The 24409-nt window shown below is 41.2% G+C and overlaps 1 protein-coding gene across 1 annotated transcript; it reads right to left on the bottom strand.

Moving 5' to 3' along the window:
* Positions 1–611: 611 nt before the first annotated feature.
* On the bottom strand, positions 612–22889 carry mbtps1 (membrane-bound transcription factor peptidase, site 1). Its single transcript, XM_042412337.1, has 23 exons — positions 22661–22889; positions 18534–19120; positions 17045–17308; positions 15228–15443; positions 14392–14502; positions 14120–14229; positions 13827–13943; positions 13028–13095; positions 12236–12338; positions 11088–11239; positions 8397–8558; positions 7616–7760; positions 7233–7421; positions 6871–7043; positions 6620–6735; positions 6294–6450; positions 4065–4189; positions 3820–3897; positions 3539–3679; positions 3307–3438; positions 2900–3026; positions 2257–2387; positions 612–1663 (listed from the first exon to the last, which is right to left on the bottom strand). The coding sequence occupies exons 2-23, from the start codon at positions 18760–18762 to the stop codon at positions 1458–1460; spliced, it is 3252 nt and encodes a 1083-aa protein (XP_042268271.1). The 5' UTR covers positions 18763–19120; positions 22661–22889; the 3' UTR covers positions 612–1457.
* Positions 22890–24409: the final 1520 nt, after the last annotated feature.

Raw genomic sequence — 24409 nt, 5'->3', positions numbered from 1 at the left:
ATGGATTGCCTCTTCATCCGCATGGGAAAAACAAAAAAAATCCATTTCAGTTGCTGTATTATAACAAATTATCTTGTCTGTGCATGATAAAAAAAAAACTTTGTAGAAAGAAGAAATCATACTATTACAGACACCAAATTTCGGATTTGAAAATTCCTAATTTGGCACCATCTGGTGGTTGTGTCAAGAACGACACTGCGGCAGTATTTGGCCACATGACAAAGTGGAACAGCAAAATTCATCTTGTGAAAGAAGTGGTGCTGGCGGCTTACTCGTATTACTTCTTGAGGATCATGTGACACAGCTAATGTGATAGCTTCCACTATCTTGGACTTGTCAGTTTTCTCCATTCCCTCACTGTCAAGACGGTTCGCAGTTGGTCAACCGCACAAGTTTATGTGTCAAAGTTCACCAAAATTCAGCTCTAAATGAAATCACCATGTTAATTAACTTCACCTTAGTGGATTAATCTCCCCATTGTAACTTTAAATCATAGAAAATGTTACCTGAGTGAAGGACTCATGAGTAGAGTGGTTCATTCTCTTCAATATAGCCGTTTGATATCTTGTGTTACAAACATAAAAATGACCATGAACAAATAACCAAGCAGATCACTTTGATAATGCTTTTTTAATTGATGAGATATATTTGAACAAGTCTGTCACTGCTACTTTGTTGACGATGAGGAAGATGTCAACAGAACGCCTGGCCAGAGTTCATTCATTATATAAAATATAAAAACAAAGAAAAGACAGTGACTTTAAACAAACATGGACAGGACTTACAAAAACAGTGGATGATGACAGAAGAGTCTATGAAAGAGTCCAGGGACAAACAACTTGATCATCCAGTGGTCCTCATGTTGGAAACGTCTGCATGGTTGCATGTGTGTGTGGAGTGTGTGTTTCTGTTAGTGTATATGCCAACTGTTTTATTCTCAAAGTGTGCACAGTATGTACTGTATTTGTGTGTGTGTGGTGTGTTTTATGTGTCAGGGTACAAACAAATTCAATAAATATAAAAGTCAGACACATTTCATGAAGAAACAGTTTGGTCAAAGAAACTCTTGCAGAGAAGAGAGCGAAATGTTGACAACATGGCTGTCTGGATAGGGCATTTTTTTAGAGCCAGATGTATACTGTGTGTTTTACATCATGTGTGTAACACTGTCTAATACTGTTCATTAGTCCACAAACACCCACAGACAGCCTTGAACAGACAAGAGGCACAGAAACTGTCAGACAGGTCAACAGACAGCTGGAGTCGCAGTACATTCACGACCAGCAGGGTTGAGTTTAAGAAGGTCCAACAGCCAGACATCTGCCACGGCAGTTCATCAGACTCTGTTATTCCACACCTCCAATGTTGCTGTTCAACACACAGTTGTCCTTTTAACAACGACTCAGTTTTGGAGGTAAACCCAGCTGTCCAGCAGCAGTTCCAAAGTACAGTCCAGGTCAAACTGTGGGGTTTTTCCCACTTGTTGTCTGCTGCTGCTGCTGGAGGTAAGTGGGACGTTTGATGCGGGGTTTCCTGCGCTTGGGTTTGCTCTTGGCCTTGGTGAGCTGGACCACGAAAAAGGACAGAACGACCATAGCTCCCAGGAAGGCAAACACGGGGATGGTCTGGCCCACTTCTTGGTTATAGCGACCAGGCATTATCCCTGCGGGGGAGGGGCACAGGTCACATTGAGCTTCCTCAGAAACCACCTTTATTCTAACTAACTGACTTCTAGTGTAGTCATTTCTTACATCGAAATATCCTCTTGTATGTGCTTTTATATTTATTAAAGCATACTGACATTATGCCATATTTTAAAGGTACATCTAAAAATGCCATTTTGTAGCTCTGAGATGCTATTTCTCAATCAGATTTTCGACTGGAGAAGAATTAGACTTACTTTCTCTATTGATTGAAGTGTTTTTTGTTGTTTTTAAACAAATTTTCACTAGTTATCTATAATTTAAGCAGCCACTTGGATAATCATATGGCAGACACTTTGACAAAAAACTGGTGAGTGACATTTTCTTATCCTTTCAAGTCTTCTTTTAGTTTGAAACAATAAATATTTGATGGCACTGAACAATACACTAATATTAATACCATTATACTATTCCCACTGCAAAAGCTGATGTTTAGATCAAAGGTCTTAAAAGAATATAGTGCACAACATTACAACACAAGGAATGCAGATCTAAAAAAAATAGAATTGATGATTCAGACTGTTAAAAGTAATAATTTTGAACCCTCCGTTACCTCCAGGGATGTCCCAGGCCCCACTCTCCCCAGGAGACAGAGGTCTGACCTGGGGACGGTAAGCCCTCACATTAGGCAGAGCAACCTTGTCCAGATCCACAGAAAGAAGCTTCTGGTGCTTCCACAGGTTACTGAGAGCACGAGAGGGAGAGAGAGAAACAAGGAGATAAAGAGGGTGAGACAGTCTGTAATTCGTGTGTGCATGTCACAAAACTCTCTTCCTTCCATTTTACACTGATTCACTCTGTTGACAGGCTGAACAAATGCTGTCTGCTGCATTAAAACACGAAGTCCATATTAAAAGCCCAAGACTATGTGCAAATCAAGTGTTTGTCACCCTCTCACTGAGGACAATACTCTTCCTCTATATAGTGCTCACACTGAAGGAAAATTAATAAAAAGGCTGACAATGGCAGTGAACACAGAGGAGAAAATACACTCAAGAGTCTTTAGATGTATTAAAAATAGAAGAACTTGGGAGTTAACATGAGCATACAGCACACAATGCTTGATTACTTGACAAGTGACTTCTGGGAATTGTAGTGCAAAATGACTGTTTACCATCACCGATATACATATCATGTTAAACCAGATAATGCTGTAGATTACATATTTTCTATCTAAGCCGTTTCATTAAACCTACCTGGGTGCTGTCTCATTGACGGGCTGTGGCTTTGCCCAAGAGAGATGGGGGCAGGCTGGTAGGGGGCGGGGCTTTGGGTCTCCCAGGTGAGCCTCAAGAACCTTTGAGTAGCGATAAAGATGGTTGCCTGAAAGGAAAGGAAGCAGGACAGAAGAAAGAAAGAACAAAAATTAAAAAGAGGAATTATATGAGGGGGACATATTCTTTTTTTATATTTAAGATAATGGTTATATACATACATGAATGTATTATTACATATTGGTTTGTCTTATTTTATCTACTTATATCTTAATAATATGGTGATAACAGTACTCATCCAAGAGCAGGTAAATGGACATGATAAAAAAGACAGAAAACAGCTGAAATAACATGAACATGTATGTTAATGTGTCATTTTATACTTTTACCTTCCAGTCTCTGTGGCAGTGGGCGCTCTGTGCCTGTGGGAGGCGCAACCCTACTGTGGGAGTGGCTGAGGCTGGGAGGGGTCATACTGTAGGAAGTGTACTGAAGGAGAGCGTCCAGCAGCCAGAAACAGTCTGAGAGATCGACATCAAACACAACCAAAAATATAATAGTGAGCTGAGCCCTTTGTTGTGTTTAGAAACATGCACGCATCAGCACACACTGAAGGGTTACCTTTCTGCCTGTGGCTGTCATCTATACAGTTAGAATCACCATACAGAGCAATGCGTCCTCCCCCGTCAGACGGCGTTTGGTAGAGTCCTAGGATGGGAACTCCCTCAACCACCGCTGTCTCCTGCTTTAACACTTCTAGACCTGTAAAAAGAAAAAGAAGAGAGAAGTGCTTTTGAACTAAAGACACACAGATTAAAAAGTTGCCTGTCAGGCTGCATGGCTGCAGGCCAGCGCTGTGCTACCCTAAGCTGGGTTCAATACTTTAAGAGAGGTGCTGGTACCTTGGTCCTTTAGGTTCTTGGCAATCACTATTCCATCTTCTGGGAAACGAGCAATGCTGCAGCCAGAGGCATAGTACACTAAAAGAAAGAGAGAGAGAGAGAGAGAGAGACAGAGACAGAGATGGAGAGAGCGAGAGAGAGATAGAGAGAGAACCATGTTTATTTTCTAAAATCCAAAGATAAGCAAAGGAATAATGCCATCAGACAGTGAACAAGGTTTGTTTGGATGTGTGTGTGTGTCTTACTGTCATGATCAGCCAAAGTGAAGTCTCCTTCGTACAGCCCGTCACTGAAAGCCATCCCCCACACTGAGATCAGGTCGTTCAAGGCCGGTACGTTAGCGCCCCCTGTGTCTGGCATCCACCATTGCCTGCAGGTTACATCAAGTAAATCAACTGCAAAACCATTCATTTAGTCAACAAAAACAGAAATCAACATAAATAACAATCAAGAAATCACCCACTCTTGCCAAAAGGCAAAACAATTTCAGTGTTATTGTAACCTCCCTGCAAGCAGAGGATTGTATAAGGAAAGTAATGAACCACATGAAAACAGTCATTTTCATAGCAGTATAAAATCCAACACAACCTGACAATAACTCCAGGTTGTCAGCAGGTTTTTTAAGGATAAAAATGGCAAAAGCTGTATGACAACAATGAAACACTTAGGACATTTATAAAGTGACAAAACTGGGTTCTTAATTCAGTTTTCTGTATGTGGGTTAATTTGTTCAGAAAAGGCAGCTGTGAATAAACAGCTCTCAAATGAACACTCGCCATTCAATTAAAACTGAATTACTCAGCATAATATTTTGGTGCTGTAGAGACTATATTTAATTGTATTTAAGACTTTTAATCCCGTGGATATGGTGCAACAGCTTGGGAGTGATATGAATGGAGCAGCAAGAAGTCATGAGTAACGGTTAGCTCTGCATGAGCAGCTCTAAATCTGAGAAGTCGTGATATATTACATCTATTACAGAGTGAGGAGGCATAAATAGAGTCTTCTAATGCAGAGAAAGAAACTGTGACAGAGTGGCTGTTAACCGCACAACGCAGTTTATCTTGCTATCATTATAACGCAATGAAGCTCCTGGTGAAAGCACTGCTGAGGTAAAAGCTGTTTAATCATTCAGTTGTGTCATAATGGAGGAGCAGTATGCATAGATCATCTTAAAGAAATACACACAGGAGGCTTCTTTAATAAATATCACTACTGTTGGAGAGGAGAGGACTATCTTTTCAAGTTGCTGCAACTCATTCTATTAAATGCAGAATGAATCAAAACCCATTCTGCATTATTTATTGAATTCTTCTGGAATTGATGAGCTTGCATTAAATGAGATCAAAGCCAGAACAGTTTTACACTCAAAAATGCTCTGCAATGATGTGCAGAATCCATGACTAAAAATATATGTATTTCAAGGACACTTTTTTGAAAAAACAAGTCTTGTGACCTCATGAGTCAGTGCCCAAATGGAAAGTATCTTTGTAAATAGAATATTCTTGTTTTGTAACTAGCAGTGACACCTTAAGGGTGAGCTGACATTTTTCTTTTGAGCTGGTTTCTTGTTTGACCTTAGGTTAGTCAGCACTTTTTCAGCTGATAGATTCTTTTGTCTATTATTTTGGCCTCAGTTCAATCTAATTTATAATGCTTCAGTTTGTTGTCACCATCAACTTTGTAATAATAAATTACTCTGTTTTAATTACAACCAAATGTTGTGTAACTTTTATGTTGTGCTCCTACCTCTCTGGACAGGGCAGTAACAAAATGACATTTTTAATTCAATAATATGCAATAATATATAATAATACATCAGGGTTAAAACAACTGTGTGCACCTAACCTATTTGGTTCAAATACATTTTGGTGCGTCTATATATAATTTTTATTTGGATTCCACTAAATGGAATGAAACTAAATGGAGGCTTTGTTTACATCTTTTCAATTAAAAAAATCTATGTTATTTGCCAAGGGGTGCCCAAACTTTTGCAAATAACTGTAGTGTATATATACACAAATCATCCCTGATCAGAGACTGAAAAGGAGTTCAAACAGAGGCATCTCGAGCTTGTGTCCTCCTCTGTGTATTTTGACAGTTCCTCATAAAAAAAGTGCAATGTAGTGACTGCACAGCAACTATTTCACCATTTTTCTTCCTCTTTCTACCTAATCATCATTTTTCACAGGATGATGCTGAGTTGCAGCCTTGACTGATAACTGTCATGGTTATTTCTGTGTGATAGTAGATTCTGTTTTGTCAGAACATCTGGGCTCGCACATGCTGACGTTTAAAAAAAAAAAACAGGTCAGATTGTCCCGTTTTTAAATGTTAAAGATGAACAAGTCCTCTGTCACTTCTTCACCACAGTATGTGCACTAGAGCTTGACTTTGAATATGATAACTTTGCTCAACATTAGCCAGTGTCACTGCTATGATGTCAAAGATCAGCAGTAGTAAACTGAAAGTACCTGGTGTTTTCGTCATAGAACTTGACCTTCCTCATGACCGAGGTGTTGTACCAGTCGCTGAAGATAATAAGCGACAGGCCGTTCTCAATGTCTCTCCTCAGCTTGGTGATCTCTTCAGGGAAATACTCCTCCTCGCTGTCCACCATCAGCAATGTGCCTACAGTGACACAAAGGCAAACAAACCCATTAGTTTGTTATCTTGCGCTAAGTGGTAAGTAATCAGTGCTCTCAGAGAGATATGGTTTCATTAACTGCATGGAGCTGCAGGAGTCATTTTAAGTCTTCAAATTCTGTTGCTGTGAGTCTCTAAATCTCTGTGTTCTTACCATACTGGCTGGCATCAAAGCAGGTGATGGGAGCTCCCAGCACTTCAACAAAGTATCCCATACTCCTCAGATGCTGGTACATATCCCTGAAGTTAGTGTGGATGTGGTCCCCGTTCCTGGAAACATATGAACAAGCACACATAACACTTCACCAAGTTCATTTAGGTCAAAATTTGAGTCCAGGGAATTAAAACAAAGCACATAAACAAGGTGTCCTGTTAAACACCAAATAAACATCTACACACACGCACCAGTCTAGTGGATCATTCTTCATGCGGAGGTTGTCTCGGGGAAAGTAGCCGGGCGGGTAGCGCAGGTTGTGGTACTGGTCCCACAGCACCCTCTTACTGCGCGGGGGAGTCGGCACGATCTTCACCTTGATGGGCAGTTTGACTGTGGAGGTCAGCTCCCCACCTACCTCAGACTGCAAGGAATGAAAGACAGATGAAGATGGATGGGTCATAACTAGAGAGAAGTAATTCATTACACATGCTAGATACTGCTAATGAAGTCAAAAAGTTCTACATTCTGAGTAGAAACTACAGATGTGCAATGTGGAAAAAAGCAAAAGGCTTCAATCACACAGCACTCAGGTGTGGCTGTACTGACTCACATCATTCTCTGCGGGCGACGCCACAGTGACCATCACATGACCTTGAGCAATCCCTTCCCACGATGCTGCTTTCTTGGCCACGGAGATAGAGACAGCCAAGTAGCCGGCCCATGGCCACAGCACCGGTGAGTAAGAGACGGCCACATCGATGTGGTCTCCATTCTGTGGGAGGTAGGGCTGCCAGATGGGCTGAAGAGGAAAGAGCAACCTTTAGAAGGCTTAGAGGCAACACAGAGTTCATCATCATGACAACTAGGTCAATCAAGGAGGAAACTTGACCTTTACTCATCCTCTAACAGCACTTGAGAAAATAATTTTCTGTAATCTATGAAGTAACATCTAATTAATGGAACATTTGCTCTCTATTTGTCTTGTGAGGGCACCTTGTCGACAATCCTGCCGGTGACACCCATGCCGTTGAGAATGGTCACATTGACAATGGTAGGCATTCCTCCATAGTAGATGGGCTGAGAGCAGTAAGGCCACATGTACGGACACTCGGTCAGGTCGATGTAGCTGGGGGAAAGACTGGTAGCAGACAAGGATAGGTTAACATGAAGTGTTCCACTGCTGCATGTTAGATCATTTATATGGAATGTTTCTGCAAAATAAAAAACTGGGACTAGGAAATGTTTCGCATTTTAAAAATTGTTTAAACGATTAATTGATAATCAAAATAGTTGCCCATTATGTCCATACAAACGTCTTGAACCAGCATAACCAACTCTGCTGATCTGTTTTGATGTATTTGATGTTTTTACTCTGGGTCGTCATTGTAACCTTTGTGAATCAGCGCTGATTACAGCTGCCAATGTCTGCAAAGAGGCAGACTACACACTTTTTGGAGCCACACTGTGATCGCAAGCAAGATAGAGTTTTGGTGGAGTATTCCTTGAATAGCATAACCAACCTTAAAAAGGACAAGTCTAATTCTGCCAGTTTGAGTCCCTCCCATTTTTCCCATGAGCAGCACAGGCTTGGTCTCCTTTACTGTTACGTAATTGCCTGTGTATACACATACATATGCAGCACCACATGAATGGACAGATCAGTGTAGCTGCGGAACAGAGTGAAAAACAGCCTGTGTCTGTCTTAATGTCTGTCTGAATTTGTTTCCAACTGTGCATGTTGATGCACATTCATGTGAGATCTTTACAGGCTTACCTGGCCTGAGGTCTATAGCTGTTGAGGATCTGGTAGGCTCTGATCAGGTCTAGCTTCCCGTGGCCCTGCTCAAACATGTTGACCCCCGGAAGCCTGCGGGCCGAGGCTATCAGAGCCTGCTTCATGGAGGCTGGGTTAACCAACTCGCGGTTCAGCACAGTGCTGGAGGATGGAGAAGGACAGGACAGGCTGGGTTAGTCTGTGTGTGTGTAGGCTGGTGTCAGATTCCACAGTTTTTCATTGAGAACAGAGCTGCAAGAGGAAGAGGGATGGGCTGGTATGTATATATAAGTGTGTGTGTGTGTGTTATTCTCCAGGGCGAGGGTAAGAGTGCCTGTTGTCTGCAGGGGTGGTATGATGTTCAGCCCAGCAACATGAGCCATGTGTGTGCTATGTAACAAGAGGGCTTTCACCATGTAAAGAGAGGGGATACTGAGCATAATACTTGGCATTCATCAGTGACACACCTCCTTCCTCTGGGACAGATTTCACTGCCTGCTCATGTAGGATTACAGCACAAGAGGTAATTACACCACATCCAGCTTTTAAAAAAACCCTCAGTATTATAATGTATCCTCTGTTGCCAAAGTCCTCTACAGGTCAGATGTAACAGTAACCTCACTTGGACACTCTCATGTAGAGTGTCATCAATTCAGCCCCCACAGGAGAGCCTGGTGAGCTCCACAGTTATCTAAACTAGCATCATCTAAAACCATTCTGCACAGTTTCCACTGACTCCTCACAATACAAAATATTTTTATGAATTGGCTACCAGAACACAACTTATAAAATGCGTAATTACCTCTTGCTTCTTAACATTTTACACTGTAATCTTTAGAAGCCCACAAGACTGTAGAGAGACTTATGATCAAATGATTAGTCCAGAGAACTGGACGTTTCTATCCTGCTGACTTGTCCTTGATGGGAATACACTGGATCTCTACCAGTTCTGGGGCTTGTGCTGCATTATCTCACTCTCACCTCTGACATTGTTGGGAAGCAGTGCGGACATAAAAAAAAGAATTTCCTCACAAGAGACAAATATATCTTACTTGTAATCCTAGGTAATGAAAATAAATTGTTTTTTGAAAGGACAGACACATGTTGAAAGAATGGTCAAGTACCGATAGCTGGAATTGAATTTTTGGTTAAATTTGTAATCTTGTGTTTACTTTTTCTTTGATCAAATAGTTCCTGATTTAAATCAGAATTTTGCCAATTTTAGACTATTTTATTTGGGAAAAGTCCTTGCATATCTGCTTGTGTTCACGCTATATTTGAGAAGTCTGGTTAGGGTTCTTTCTTGAGTTAAAACCATAGGCTGTATAAAAATAATGGACGTAGCCACTGTGACGTCATCCATTGGTTTGTGGACTTTCTGAAGCCTTGAGTTTGGCATTTTGACCGTCGCCATCTTGGATTTTTAGAGCCAGAAGTGATTTGGGTGAGAGGGTGGAGCTGCCCCTAACGCTAGCTGCTAGTTTGGTTAGTGCGGTGCATTTACAGTCTATGGTTAACTGTGATAATGCTAATGCAAATTTTCGCTAGCAAAAAATGGGCTTAAAACCATTAAAATAAAATGTACTTACTGGAAAAACTGAACATCCTTAGTCTTTTAGTACAACCAAACGCTGAACAAGACTTTTTTAGGCAACCAAAATATTAAAAATAACTTTCATAAACTGAAAACACACTGAAATAGCAGCAGGAGAGTGTAGAGTCAAGTGAGAAGTAGAGTCATTTTCTCAGACTTCTATATAATCGGACGTCTTTCTGGAGCCAGTGGAGTTGCCCCCCTGCTGGCCATTAGAAAGAATGCGGGTTTAAGGCACTTCCGCATTGGCTTCACTTTTCAGACCTGGAACTACCCGCTTGCTTAAAACATCTATGGATGTATAAGGAGAACTGGATACAGCATCGGAGTTGGGGCCCCGTTCATTCCTATGAAAGTTGCTCAATGGCGCATGAAGCCAAAAAAGCCACTTCCTGATGTAAAGAAATTGCCTGGATGAAAACATAGTGTGCACACTCTACGGGCCGCATCTACCCATGGAGCATGCTCACTAGAGACTTCTGCCTGCTGAGACGGCTAACTTCTGGTTTAGCCCTCTGGCTAACTTGAATTGGGATAAAACAATTCAATCATGTGGCTCTTCTAGACTTTTGAAGTGTGATCGGACCGAATGATCAAATTTTGATGAGTGAAATTAGTCATTTTGCGGTTGCGATGCTCAAAAAAATGTATCTGCAGCTTTTCAGATGTCTCTTTCACAGTAAAAGTCTATTGGAAAAAGTCCCTTTGGGCCAGTGTGCATTATGTAATGTGGTAATTACACGATTTGGCTGCTAATGTCAAATATGCTTCAAAGCCTGGTGCTCTTCCAGTATCCAGTTCTCTTTATATATCCATGAAAACATTGCAAGAGAAAACATTTTGGTAATTGGCACCAGTCAAAATTTAAGGTTTAAAAGCACACATTTTTTATAATTTAAAAGCGATATCTCCACTTTATTTCAACAACAATGTATTACAAAATCCAGGTATCAATTGATGAATTAATGTAAATCTTTTGTTTTGTTAAAGATTCACAACATTTATTTTCAATGTGATTTACTGTCCATATTCACTGTTTTTTGTCTTTGTAGGAAGCATAAAAAGAACAAGCTCCTTGCACAGTTTATGATACTCACCTGGCCAGAAGTGTGACGGCACCAGCCACCACAGGAGAGGCAACGCTGGTGCCAGACAGAGAGCGACATCCCTCCTTCATCCCTGACCCCCGAACACCGGAACCGTAGGTGACGATGTCAGGCTTCACCCTGCCGTAGCCCCCTGGCAGCTCCTGCACAGAGATGGGAGTCAGATACAAAATAGGACACAGAGACTGGCTAAAAGGAGGTCAAGCAACACTAAGTGAAGACAGTGGAGTGTCACATACTAATTGTTTTGTATTGATGGTGTGCTCAAGCTGCTTTAAGACTTCTTTAAAACAGTACAGAAGGTCACCTAAACATAGCCAACTTTTATTTTAGTTTGGAACTGAGTGTATCTATCGTCTCATACATGTTTACACACACACAGCTGTTGTTTTTCTGGGCTGAAAGGACTAAAACTGTAATTCTAAGTCTAAAACACCTCTTATTCATGCACTTAATGGCTACATTTCAATTCATGTCATTACGCCTACACCATGAAGTCACAGTCTAGTCAGGGAGGAGGTTTACAGCTACTCTATGACCCTTCCAGAGCTCCACTACTGTTGAAAATATGGGCGACTCCAAAAAAAACATCAGGGTTGACATCGATGTGATGGTGACTGTGGGGATGGACACTATCACATAACACCGACAGACAGAAACAGAAGGAAGGGCCAGAAGAATTACTAGAAAAACGAGGGAGAAAAGAAAGGAGGAGAAGCTGAATAAGAGTTGAGGAAACAGCTTTTAAAATGGCTGCATTCTTAAATGTTTTTGATCAGTCAGGCTGGAGAGCAGACCGTGTGAGCTGAGTGTGTGTGGTCTGATCCTTCTGGTCTCTTCATGGCTGGATAACAGCAGTGTGGAGGACAGAGAGAGACTGACTGGATCAGAGAGGGAAGTCTTAATCAGATCCCAGGGCAGATGTCTGCTGTGGGTGTAACAGATAAAAAAGTGGTGTGTGTGTGTGTGTGTGTCTAGCTGATGGGATATGGATGAGGGATCAGAGCTTACACTATGGTTGGATAGCTCAAAATGCAGAGTGTACTTCTCTGTGATAGATGTCTGCTCTAAAACTGATAAACGATTTGTGCGTGTGTAGTGTGGGACAGAGTGTGTGTGTGTGTGTGTGAGTAACTCACCCAGGTGGTCATGCCTCTGGATGAAAACCTGGCAATGTTGTCCTCAAAGTCAATCCCTCCAACCCCGATCACGTCCATCTGGTCTGCTGGGTTGTTCAGCGTGCTGACAGAGAGAGACACTCGCTTATTTTACTGCACTACAACATAACATCAACCTCTTTCCTTTATTGTCCTTTTCATGACATTTTATAAAAGGAGGGAGTTTCAGCAGATGTTAGCAGGTCATAAAAGCCAGTTGACCAAGAGGTCATTTGGATGAGTTCAAAGTGGTGTAGGGGAAGTACGCATTCTTGTGAAATTAAACAAGAATGAACAAAAACAGAGAAATTCTTGTACAATCAGAACCCTGCAAAATGATCTGTTTAGCATTTAGCTAACATGCTAAGCTATTGTTGATATTAGTACAAGTGGAATCAAGTCATAAATTCAGTGGTCTGACGCAGTAATGTGTGTTATTCAGCAATATTTATGTAAAGCTACTGGTCATACCAGACCAAGTAAGACTGCAGCAGCAAAATTCCAGAGCAAGGGTTTGTTTTATTGCTTATGAATTCAACTATATGTTTATAAGAGAAAGAATGTGTTACACAGTCTCGCTTTAACTTTTCAGAGACATGTTTGCTTCAATTGTCCTGAAGAAAACTGATGTTAACAGCAGCTTTAACATTATAGTATCCATTGAGACAGGAATGAAGTCATTAGATATCCCTGTATTTTACAGGTGAGCGTTCCCTCAAAAGTCCTTCTTCATAAGTACAGTAGAATGCCATTTCTGAGGAGTGATTAGCGTACCCATACAGAGGTCCATCGTTGCCAATAGCAGAGACCATGATCACTCTGTTGGCAGTGAGCTCCCACACCTGTCAATCAAACACAAGAGAGGAAAATAAAATAAGTTGGTGTGGGAAAAAAAAGTTTAATTTCCCAATGGCTTATTGAATAGATCTTTTAAAATCAGTCCATTGTTTGAATAAACACTGCATAAAAATAAAGTGAGAGGAAGGGAACAGCAAACATTGAATGACTACTTTTGATTTTCTTCAGAGGTACTGTAATAAGGTCACACAGAGAACACCGAAGAGGACAACTGGCTCTGAAGGGCTCCGATCCTTGGCCAAAAAGGTTTTCAGAGATACGGGTTATATTGTCCCAAGTGGTTACTTAACTACTCCTTTCTTACTCTAACCTTAATTACATGCTGATCCATGTTCCTTTTACTCAGGACATTAATCAAATAAGCCCTGTAAATGGGTAAATGGGTTTAATGTAGCTGATTATTTCTGTGCTCATCTGTACACCGACGTTGTCATTTGTCTACTTAGCTGGTTTGACCCGTTTGCACTGACAGCTGACCTGCTTATTTTCCAGCTCACCAACGCATTGTGAAAAGGCTCTGACTTAAAGGGATGAAGGACGTAGTGGGTGTTTTTGCACCTAGAAAAACATCAAAACATCTGTTCACATTTCTCATCAACCTGGTTAAATGTCAGTGAATCGACCAAATGCTTCCATGTGACTGTAGTATTCATGTGTCAGGCTCCTCATGACAATATTAACCCTCCTTATTTCTGCGTTAGGAAGTGTGTATCACCTTATCAACGAAGGGGTGGTCCATGAAGTCGGGCCCCCCGATGCTCAGGTTAAGAACATCTATCTTTTTCAAGATGGCGTAGTTGAAAGCATCCAGAAACCATGAGGTGTATGACACCTGGGAGGTGAGGAGAGACAAAAATGTTACATACTGTAATGCATCGAAAACACAATTTGCTCCTGTTTAAGACTGATTTGGATAGATTATTTTCTTTTAGAGACAGTTCTTCTTTTACCTCATTAAAACAATCTGCTGGACTGGAGCACAGTCATATATTGAGAGCATGTGTGTACCTGGTTGTTGGTGAACACTCTGAAGATGTGCAGCTCTGAATCGGGGGCAAAGCCCTGGCACTCCCTCATACTGGCTATCACTCCTGCCACAAATGTACCATGGCCCAGGCCTGAAAACAGCACAAGAGACTGATGAAACCCTCCGCAACTTCAGCCTACTTCTGGGCCTCCACCACCCCGGTGATATTAGTAATAATCATCATCAACAGCATAATTAGCACCGTCTTCATCATTATTAACATCAAAATCATCAGCATGTTCTTTCTCCTCACCATCATCCAATGTCTTCTCATTAGTCCAGTTGGTTCTTTCTTTTACGTTCTTAAAATGTGGGTGCTTCTCGCTCAGGCCTGTATCAAATACTGCCACCTTCACGCCAGAACCTGCACACGCAGAGAAAAGAGAGACACGTCAAATTCATTTAAAGCAAATGTGGTGTCACTAAAAGCTCTAGCAAAAAGTTGAAAGGATGTTCCTTATTTTTGCTTTTTTCCCCATGAGCACTCTTTTATTTGAAGCAATCCTTAAAGTCCTCCTCCACTCAAAAATGTGTTTTTCTTATTATTTCATTAGTTGGATGTTTGAGCTTCAATTTGCAGAATGATATTTTGCAGAGTTTGACACTGGAAGGCTGTTTTCACATTCATCCGCTGAACGTGGAAAGTTTCTCTGTGCTTATTGAAAATCTGAGTTTAAGACATGTACCTACAAGCATAATTTGTGACATCACAACTAGTTTGTAGCCAATTGTGGTCCAGTATGCAACTTACACAAGTGTGATGTGGAAACTTGAATCCTCCAGTGCACTAACACTGAGAATTGACTTTTCAGTGAAGCAGGAGACATTTAATCAACATTTAAACTTTGGAAATTAAATATATTTGCATATTCATAGATTCTGGATATTTCAACGAGGGAGGAGTAGATGTCATTTAAAGGATTTTAACGAGATAATTGGACTTTTTTGTGGAAAAAAACATAACTGAAAACATATCCGGAGGGGATCTTTAAATTCCATTGCGTTAAGTGAAATTTTTAGAGCAGATGTTTCTCCAGGTCCCCACCATCCTGCCCCTCTTTCAGAGATGTCAAAGGTCTGAGGTCTTACCAGTGTGTCCCATCTGCCAGAGTACGTCTGCCTGCAGGATCTGGGCTACGTGGCGGGGGATGGCCCGCAGCAGGCGCCGGCTGGAGTGGCGACCAGTGGCGTGCCAGAAACCTGATCCCAGTGACAGGCTGGTTCGTCGGAAAGGCCGGGATGATTGCCACGACTGCCATTTTTGTGTCCCGCGGGTGGCATTGCAGGGTGCAGCGGGTTCGGCTGCTATGGAGACAGATAACAAGCAACTATGTTAACAGCAGAGAAAAAATCTAATGTCAAAGATCTTTTACATGCAGTACTCAGACTTAAGGCTTTAGACAACAGTTGAGTCCCCTGCAGACAGCACAATCTTCCTTAATTATGCTTATCATGTTATGACCCCTCATATCAGATGATTTTCTCCCTCTTACTTTCCTCCCTACATCCCTCAGCTGTGATGTGAGGCTGATCACACCAGCCTTGTCTGAGTCAATCTCATCACAATTTGAATCACTTGGATGGAACAAATTTTAATGAGGTCATTAGCAAACGAAAGTAGAGCCATGCAGGACATTTTATGCCTTTAAAGTAGGAGTAAAACACAAGGATGGGGTCATCTCTTTTATCTTTCCTTCTAATTAACTACCTTATCAGGTAGCTGCTTTGTGGACGCCAATCCAGTGAACATGGACTCATCAAGTTTAAGTTTATCTAGACCAATCTACCTTCCCAGGAGGTTGAGTAAAGACGATCACACTTTTGTGGTGTCCATTTTGTTTTTCAGTTCAAACACTCTCTGCCAATTACAACACTCAGAGGTCTCCTTGCTACAGCCCTTAATATGCCATGAAGAAACAACTATTAAATCAATTCAGTGCACGTAACGTAAAGCTGGTGCTCATTACAAACATGCACTCATGCTCTCTGATGCATTTTGAATAAATTCCCACACTTCAGCTAATAAACTAAGCATTTGGTTACTTACTGAGCCTAACACAGCACGGCTTGCTCTGCATTCTTTCCATTAGCATCTCCAGAGTGATTACCATGTGCACTTTGATTTTGTGGGACGTTGTGAAGTACTTAGCATGACTCACAATATGTAGCCTTTCTGATTGCATCTGCATGTAAAATTATGCTTCTACCATCATAGCATCTGGACTTCAAAGAGAAAAGTAAACCATTACTATGAAAATACTAACATTTGGATATTTCTAAGTATCCTGAATGCCTCGCACAGCAGATACATTTTCACTTCTTTTCAAAATGTGACTTTAGATCAAGCTTCCTAGACATTTAACACTGTAACAGACACTGGCTAAGAACTTTTTACATGCTCCTCTTGAGGAAACCCCGGACATAAAAAGGTTGCATGCACACCACATGGCCTACATACTGATATTGCATGTGTAGGCAGGCTGGGGGCACACTGAAGTCTTTCATCCACTACCACATGCAGGGCGTGCACCCCTGTCCAGGCAAGCCCCACGACACTGACTCACCTTCTCCCTCCCAGGGTGAGCAAACACAGATGTACTCTGTCCTCCCTCCCATCCCCCCCAACACCACACACACAAACACACACACAGTCCAGCATCAACACCCCCAAGATGGCCAGCAATTCACATGTAGATACACAATCCTTTTCTTAACCGCAAGCACAGTGGAGAGAGAAATACATCCTCTGACTCATCAAACAAAGGGACATTCTGTGCACTGTAGCAGGCAAACAACTTTCTGTGTCTTTCTGTATCTAGAGTTTTATATTTCTTCAGTGGGACTTTTTTCTCTTGGGTAGACGTGCCACCCTAGGAAGCACAATGCCATCGTGTTGTCAGACTTACAGGGAATGTATTTGAGTGAGCGGAACACTTTGCGTTGCGGCGTCACCCTCTTGATGTAAGGGTGGTCCTCTAAGGTCAGCAGGCTGCTGGGCAAAGCTTGACGTATGCGGACCAGCTCAAAGTCACTAGGGAAGTCGGAAGCTGGGTTTTTTCTGGGAACGATGTGCCACTCCAGTGTTCCATCCCCGGCGTTCCGCAGGGCGCTGCTGATGTACAGGCTGCGAGCTTTAGCTGAGAAATATCCCGTAAATGCTACGATGTACTCTGGAGAGACAAGAGAGGGGAGAGACTGTTTCAGGACAGGAGATGTGCTACTAACACTATGTATTCTAGTAAGCGACATTTTATTGAAGTAACAACATAATCATGTGTTTATTTATTTTCCAAACTGGGAAAACAAGTTTTTGATTTTTTTTTACTTCTGTTGCAGAATTTATATAACCTGTGTCAGAATAACAATGAGGACAGAGCCTGAATAGCAAGTTGAGGTGTGTTATATCCTCAGGTCAGCACAATAACTACACTGCTGTTATTATGGTTTGATGTAACTGACACTAAGGTGTGTCTTAAGGCTCTTACCATATAAGTTCATATCAGCACCAAGTCAATCAAGTCCTGTACTGACAGGCAGGTAATGGTAAAATCTAATTCTTCACAGTCCTGCTTCCACCACGGTCTGTGATCCCTCTTCTTTACACTAATTTCCTCTGTACTGACAGTGATTGAAAGGCGTTGTGTTTTCAGAGAAGAGACGGGAAGCTGCGACTCAAGTTAGGATTAAATTCTGAGTGACAGCTGCGACAGATCTGCAATAAATGACAAACTCACCTCTAACCTTTCTTTTTTTAATTTAAACTATATCCCCTCTCAACAACTGTAGATCTGACCTTGTTTCGAGTGAACATATTAGATCCACCTTTAGTGAAAGCTCATGTCTCCCTGGCACTGCTAATACTGCCCAGACAGATTGAAAAGATGGGATGTGACAATGGCAAAGCAAATAAGCCTGATAACTGAGTTATCCTCTGAAAATAGATGGAATTTCACCTTGATATTCTGTGAATAAAAGGTGCATATTTAGTATCTGCAACATTATCAGTTCAAATTTCTTGATGAGGAATCAGACAATTACCACAGACCACATACTAACTTCCCTACAGTTAACAATTGACAGCTGAGCTACTGTATCTCCATGACAACTGACGATCCATGACAATCTGCTGATGAAGACATTGAGAAGCAGTTGAAAGCTTCAGAAAAAGTTGACCTTGAGTTACCTTTTTTTTTTTCTTTTGGTCAAACTAATGTCTGAATGTTTGAGAATGAACCAACATGCTCAAGTTGTATTACAAATGTTAATTTCATCATAAACTAGAAAAAACAAGAAATGTGGAAGCCCTGATAAACCAAACTGGAAAATTAGAAACACAGGGTCTCCATAGCTTATAGAGACACACTAGACATTCTGTATCTCCCAGTGATTTCTTACCATGTTCCACCACCTTGGAGGAGAACTCCAGTTTGAGGGTGAGCTGGGAGCAGTTGGAGCTGGACGATGAGGGGAGGAGATCTGAGTTGGGGATGTGATCAGAGTCAGATTTGCCTCCTCCCGCTGGTTCCATCCCCACCACAGGCAGAAAGCCCGCAAGCAGCCCTAAAAGCATCGACGCCCACACAGGAAGCAGGAGCATTTTGAGTTGTGAAGCTGGGTAAACCATCAGTTTCACCAGGCCCTTTTGAAACTCTAGCAGCAGGTAAGCTGTTTCAGGTGAAAAATGAGCAGCTAAAAGCTGAATCAGAGTCAGAGCATTTCAGGTCCAAAGCTCCGAAAATGAGTCCATACTGCAAATGGCCTGAGCAGCTAGATTAATTTCTTTCTGCGTTTTCTCTCCATGGTGGTAGTCCAGGGTGGAGGTCAGTGACGCTGCCAGAGTAGGAACATAGCCGCCATGTTGAGAACGAGAGGAAGAAACCAGTAGGAGCGGTGGTGGATGGATGGGAGGATGGTACAAGCAGGGATGGAGGGAAAGTTGCCGTCAATCTAGAGTTCCACTGCAGTCCTTTCTGTTTTTATCCCTGGAAAGAAAAGAGAAACAAAACAACAAAATAGTGAGAACAAATTTCACTGACATTTAAATCAGAGCACACGAGCATAGTACAAATGCAATATACTGAAACCATTTAAGAAAAAATAAGGTCATACGTATAAAAAAAACAGCCTATAAACATTTATTGCTGCACTGACTGTACTGCAATTTCTTTTTGCATATCTGCCAACATATGGGCCGATGCAGGCATGGCAATATCAGCGCTGATATATCAGTCAGGCATAACGCATATCACCGAAATCTAATCAGTTGTTCCTTGACCTCAGGTCTATGTGTCTCTACCTTCTACAACACCAAGGTTTGGGAAAACAAAATGACGGAGCCTGTGTTTCCATTTCTATCCCGTCATGCTGTGTTCAGAGAGAGGAGTATTTCCTCTGCTGTGCCAAGGGGAAGGAAGGGAGGTTTTGGGCACAGACTGATGAGGTATTAACCATTCCTTTCTCTGTCCTCATTTAAGCACTCATGAAGAGTGTGTGCTGCCCCCGCAGAACAACCCTGTTACTAGATAGGGCACGTCCGTTGAGATAAAACTTTATCTTACCTGGAACGATGACATATGAGCTGTACCCTAAGAGACAGCCAACAACAACCCCACCAGACCCAGTGAAGCAACTCAGCACTCACTTTTAGACCATCAATAAATGTTGCTCATAATGTCAAATGATAGTGAAGGAAAGCTCTACTTTGGAAAAAAGACATATTTATAAAAAATCTTATCAAAAAACACCTTTATGCTGCAATGAAACCCATCCTACATCTTCTAGAGGTAGATACACACACCATAAATACATAAAATCCCAACACTGACAGAAAGAGAATCAGCTAGGCAGCCTCAACTGACCCAAAACTGTGTTTGATATATGACTCCCCAACACACACACACACACACACACACACACACACACACACACACACACATACACACACACACACACACGAAAACAGCCCTGTATCCTCCTGGGCTGCATCAAAAGGGAAATTCTGGGCAGGTACAGGATCATTTCCCTCCGGTCCCAGGCTTGGACAACTCGGTAATAAAATACACAACAGACTCACAGCTACGCAAAGACACCTACAAGACAAAAAGACACACACACACACACACACACAAACACAAACACACATTTGCCAAACTCAACACAAGAGCTCATGAGAACCAGTTTCACACTGACTGAGGGTCCAGCCCAGGTTACGTTACATAAGACGACCCTCCTTCCTGCAGAGTGTTTTACTGCCTCCTACATTACAACAGATGGACACAGACAATGTTCTTTTTCAAATTTATATAAAATAACAAGATATACAGTGTTTTGTTTATTTATGAACTTCACCTGTTACATTTTAGCACCCAACTATGCCCAGTTTGGGAATTGCTTTCATTAATTAGCCTTCACATAACTCACTCAACCACTGTTAAGTGCACTGTGGACCAGCTGCTCTCTGACTCTTAAGCTTTATTGCTGCACAGAGCACGTATGCAACATGTTCCAGAGCTGAGCGTGCGGCTACGCTGTGAGCAGTTTGTGTGTGTATCTATTTTATACGAGCGGTCATGACTGTATTGTCAGGCTGTCATTAAAATAAAACGCTCTCGTCAAAGGATGAAAACAAGCGAAACAGCCCACCAATTACAGTGTGTAAGTGTGTGTGCTACCTGGCAGCGGGCATTTAAGTTTGTTCGATTACTATGAACAGAGAAGCAAAAACAAACAACTAGATTTACATGGCACAGCAGTGTATAAACAAGTCCAGATCCTGTTCAGTGCCACTATGTACGTGTGATGATATCTAAACCTGCCTTTAACTATCAAGTCACTTGAGTATAATTTAAGCCTTCTGGTTCTCTTGTCGATGCCTTTGTCTCTTGTGTAGAGACTGTTAGCACTAGCAGACATTACTATACATACACACACACCCTCTAGCAGACCTTTCAAACTAATGGATTCACATGTATGATGTTTACTGTCTGACTTTATTCAAATGACTTTGAATAAGAAGAAAACTCCAAGTTTTGGAGAAAATTGGAGTCAAAATATGAGGCTGTACAGCTTTCTGTATGAAAGTGACCAAATGCAGAGGAGGGAACTACTCTGGCTGACTAAATTATAGTTAATGTGGCTCTTTTAAGAACATGGTAATCGGTGTACAAACTGAGTAGGATATTACTGAAATTATGAAGAAAGTCCCTGTGTCGTACAGGATGCACACTGCACTGGAGCACACATAAAAAAGAAGGTTTACATTAATCAAACACATAATCATTACACCTTAATCCCTATGCTCAATCCATTCTCTGTGTGTGGTCACATGCCTACTCCTGCTCAGCTGTAATGATACAGTAGATAAAAACTGCAGATATGCCCCTACACAAGTGAGTGATATGGGTGTAGACAGTGTAATTAAAAGCCCCTGGCTGGTCTAGTCTAACAGGAGGTGGCTCAATCACTGGTTCCGGCTTGGGGCAGGATCCCCTGCCTGTGTGAGACAACAATACAGCTAACGACTACTGGTTTAGACACAGGGCTATATAAATAGTCCTACTGGTTAGGGCAGGGCTGTAAAAGTCAGACTGGGACCACTTGTGTCAACATAACACCAAGCCACAAAAATGGCTTCAAAACCTCAGGGCATCTATAGATTAGTAGCTGGAAAAGGACCCCCGCCCCCATCAGAGGGAAGAGAGAGATCCACCACAGTGTTATTATCAATATACAGGCAGTGAGTTGGAGATAGGTCTTTGGATGTTAGAAGAGAGGCTCCTTAGATAATGATTTTTCTCAAGGAGTAGATAATTGTACCAGTTTTGTCAAGAACAATCCAAAGTTAATAGTTTTATAATTCTGGGATAAATGCATAAATAACAGACTACCACATGTTAACTGCAGCTGTTTTGTGCATGTGCACATCTGTACAGAGTCACAGAGGTGCAACAGCTCAACTTTCAGTGTTTCACTACTAAAACTGGCTTCATTTAGATATTTCTAATGTTCTTAAGTTAGTTAGTTAACTCCTTGAGCAAACCAAACACAAAGTAAACACATACACACACACACGTTTTACAGTCTGTAGTTTACATGAAAGGGTGTATAAAAGGTTACCAGGATTTAAATACGTTAGACACAGGATATTAAATAAGAGTTCGTTTCCAGTACGACACAACCTGTATTCATATAAGTGCATTATAAATATAAACACGGTAGCTAACAATTCAAAGCCTTGTAGCCACACAGAAATATCAGCTTCATCAGTATAAACATTGCAAGCATCAGCAGACATATGCTGGGGGCTAAATACCTCTAAGGTGAACACATATTTTATCGACAGTTCATAACGTTATTCGAAAAACCACTAAAGCACGAGTTAACATCGAAAGATAATTACACTTCACCGTCTGAAATTGTTTTTTGTAAACAAGGAGATGTGGTAATAGATCTCCAGACCTAACTATTAGCAGTCTATCACATGTACAGCGTTAGCTAGCTCGCTTTCTAGTGTTTTACAGTACCTGCTGGACGTTAGAGAGCCTTTTTTACTCCACCAAGGTGAACCACGACTCACACTTCACTGTTATCTGCTGGGCTTTATCATTTACCGTCCGTGTAGTGATGAGCTGATAGCTAAGTTTAACGTCCATCGAACAAAAGCTAGCAACAAACTCACAGCGCTTCAGCCGCAGACCTCTGACGGCTGGTTATGATGACGGGTTGCCAGGTTTAGTTAGCTTATCCTCCTAAATCCCGAGCACGATTGACTTGTTCAGAGAAAAGACGTCGTAAAGAAGTCTGTTTTCCCCCTATTGTTTTTGTAGACGCTAAAAACGTTACTCACGTACTCAAAATGTTGTCACAATTACCTTCTACTGGCCTTTCAAATGCCCTTTTGACCACGGTGTGTGGAGCTTTGTATCAAATCTGGCAACCCAGTGGGCCTATAGCTACCACTTCAGTGCAGTCTTCCTGTCATGCTGCGTGTTTGCCAGCAGTCGGCGCTGTACTACTGCCAGCAGGACATACAGTACACAACCTCACAGCAGGGGTTTATGATATAATATTTTAAGATTTAACATGTTTATTTCACCCACTACAATGATGCCACCCAATAAATTGGCATTATTACCACTGAAGTGTATTTTGGGTTCATAAACCGTCATATATGATGCAGTAACTCTGCAGCTTGTAAAAAGTAAATGATAAAGATAAATGTTTCCAGTAGCTGCATTTAAAAAAATATAGTTGGAATCTGTGTGTGATTTGGTTGTTTTAATTACCACTCAGCCTTACTTTTATCAGCTGTGATTAAGCTGATAAATTAATCACAGCTGCTAAAAGCTGTGATTAAAAAATGTAAAAATTACATTTAAAAAAATTTATGTAATTTTTTTTTTACATGAAAACATTAAATTTTAATGTAAATCAGCTCAGTGGATTTTAACTAACAAGCAAAGTTACACACTGTAATGAGCCACACCAATTTTTTTTACATAATTTAATTACAATTATTATTATTTAACAGCAACATTTGGACAGTTTGAGTTTTGATGATGAGTTGCCCCAGCATAGTAAATCAAATTTCATTACATATGGTTGAAAAGAGTAAGAACTAGAAACAGGTTTTGGCTAAGTGGCACCGTATACATTAATTTTCTTTCTCTTTTTTAAGAAAGGCTGCTTTAAGACTGTAGAGTTATGGTTGCTTTTGTGTTAGGCCAAATTCATTTGCTTGTGGCTGCCATTTTCATTTTGCTGAAAATTTCTTACAAAATATTTGAAGGGTCTTGAAGGGCCCATGTATGAAGAAGCACAAAACTTAAAGCTGAGAGCAATTTTGACAGGCACACATGAAATGTAATCACCTTATAAAGCTGCTATAGCCAACATGCTATCAAACAATTTCCAATGTAGTCATCCAGTTGACAGAGCAACATTATAATTTATTTTGCATGTCTTAGCCACCTGATAAACGATATAAAATATTAATTTTTGTTCTCCACCAACTCTTGAGAAAATAGATCAGGGTCTTTAGCTAGTAGATGTTTTTCTTCACCAATTAGTCACTAATTTTGTCTCAGCTGTTTGCACCAATAAGTGAGTTTTTCAGAGGTTTTTGACAAAAACAGCTGGAATGGGGGTTGATGAGAGCAGTGAGACTGAACCATACAGCAAGTGCTGTAAAACAAAAAATAAAAAGAGCTAAAAGAGGCTAAGTTGTCACTGCCAGCAACCCCTTTCACATTATATGTGATTTGATTTGTCAC

Source organism: Thunnus maccoyii, chromosome 5 (assembly GCF_910596095.1).
Source record: "Thunnus maccoyii chromosome 5, fThuMac1.1, whole genome shotgun sequence".
In the NCBI taxonomy this organism is placed as follows: domain Eukaryota; kingdom Metazoa; phylum Chordata; class Actinopteri; order Scombriformes; family Scombridae; genus Thunnus; species Thunnus maccoyii.
The sequence above is the reverse complement of the archived record's forward strand: the minus strand, read 5'-3'. Positions and strand labels throughout refer to the sequence as shown.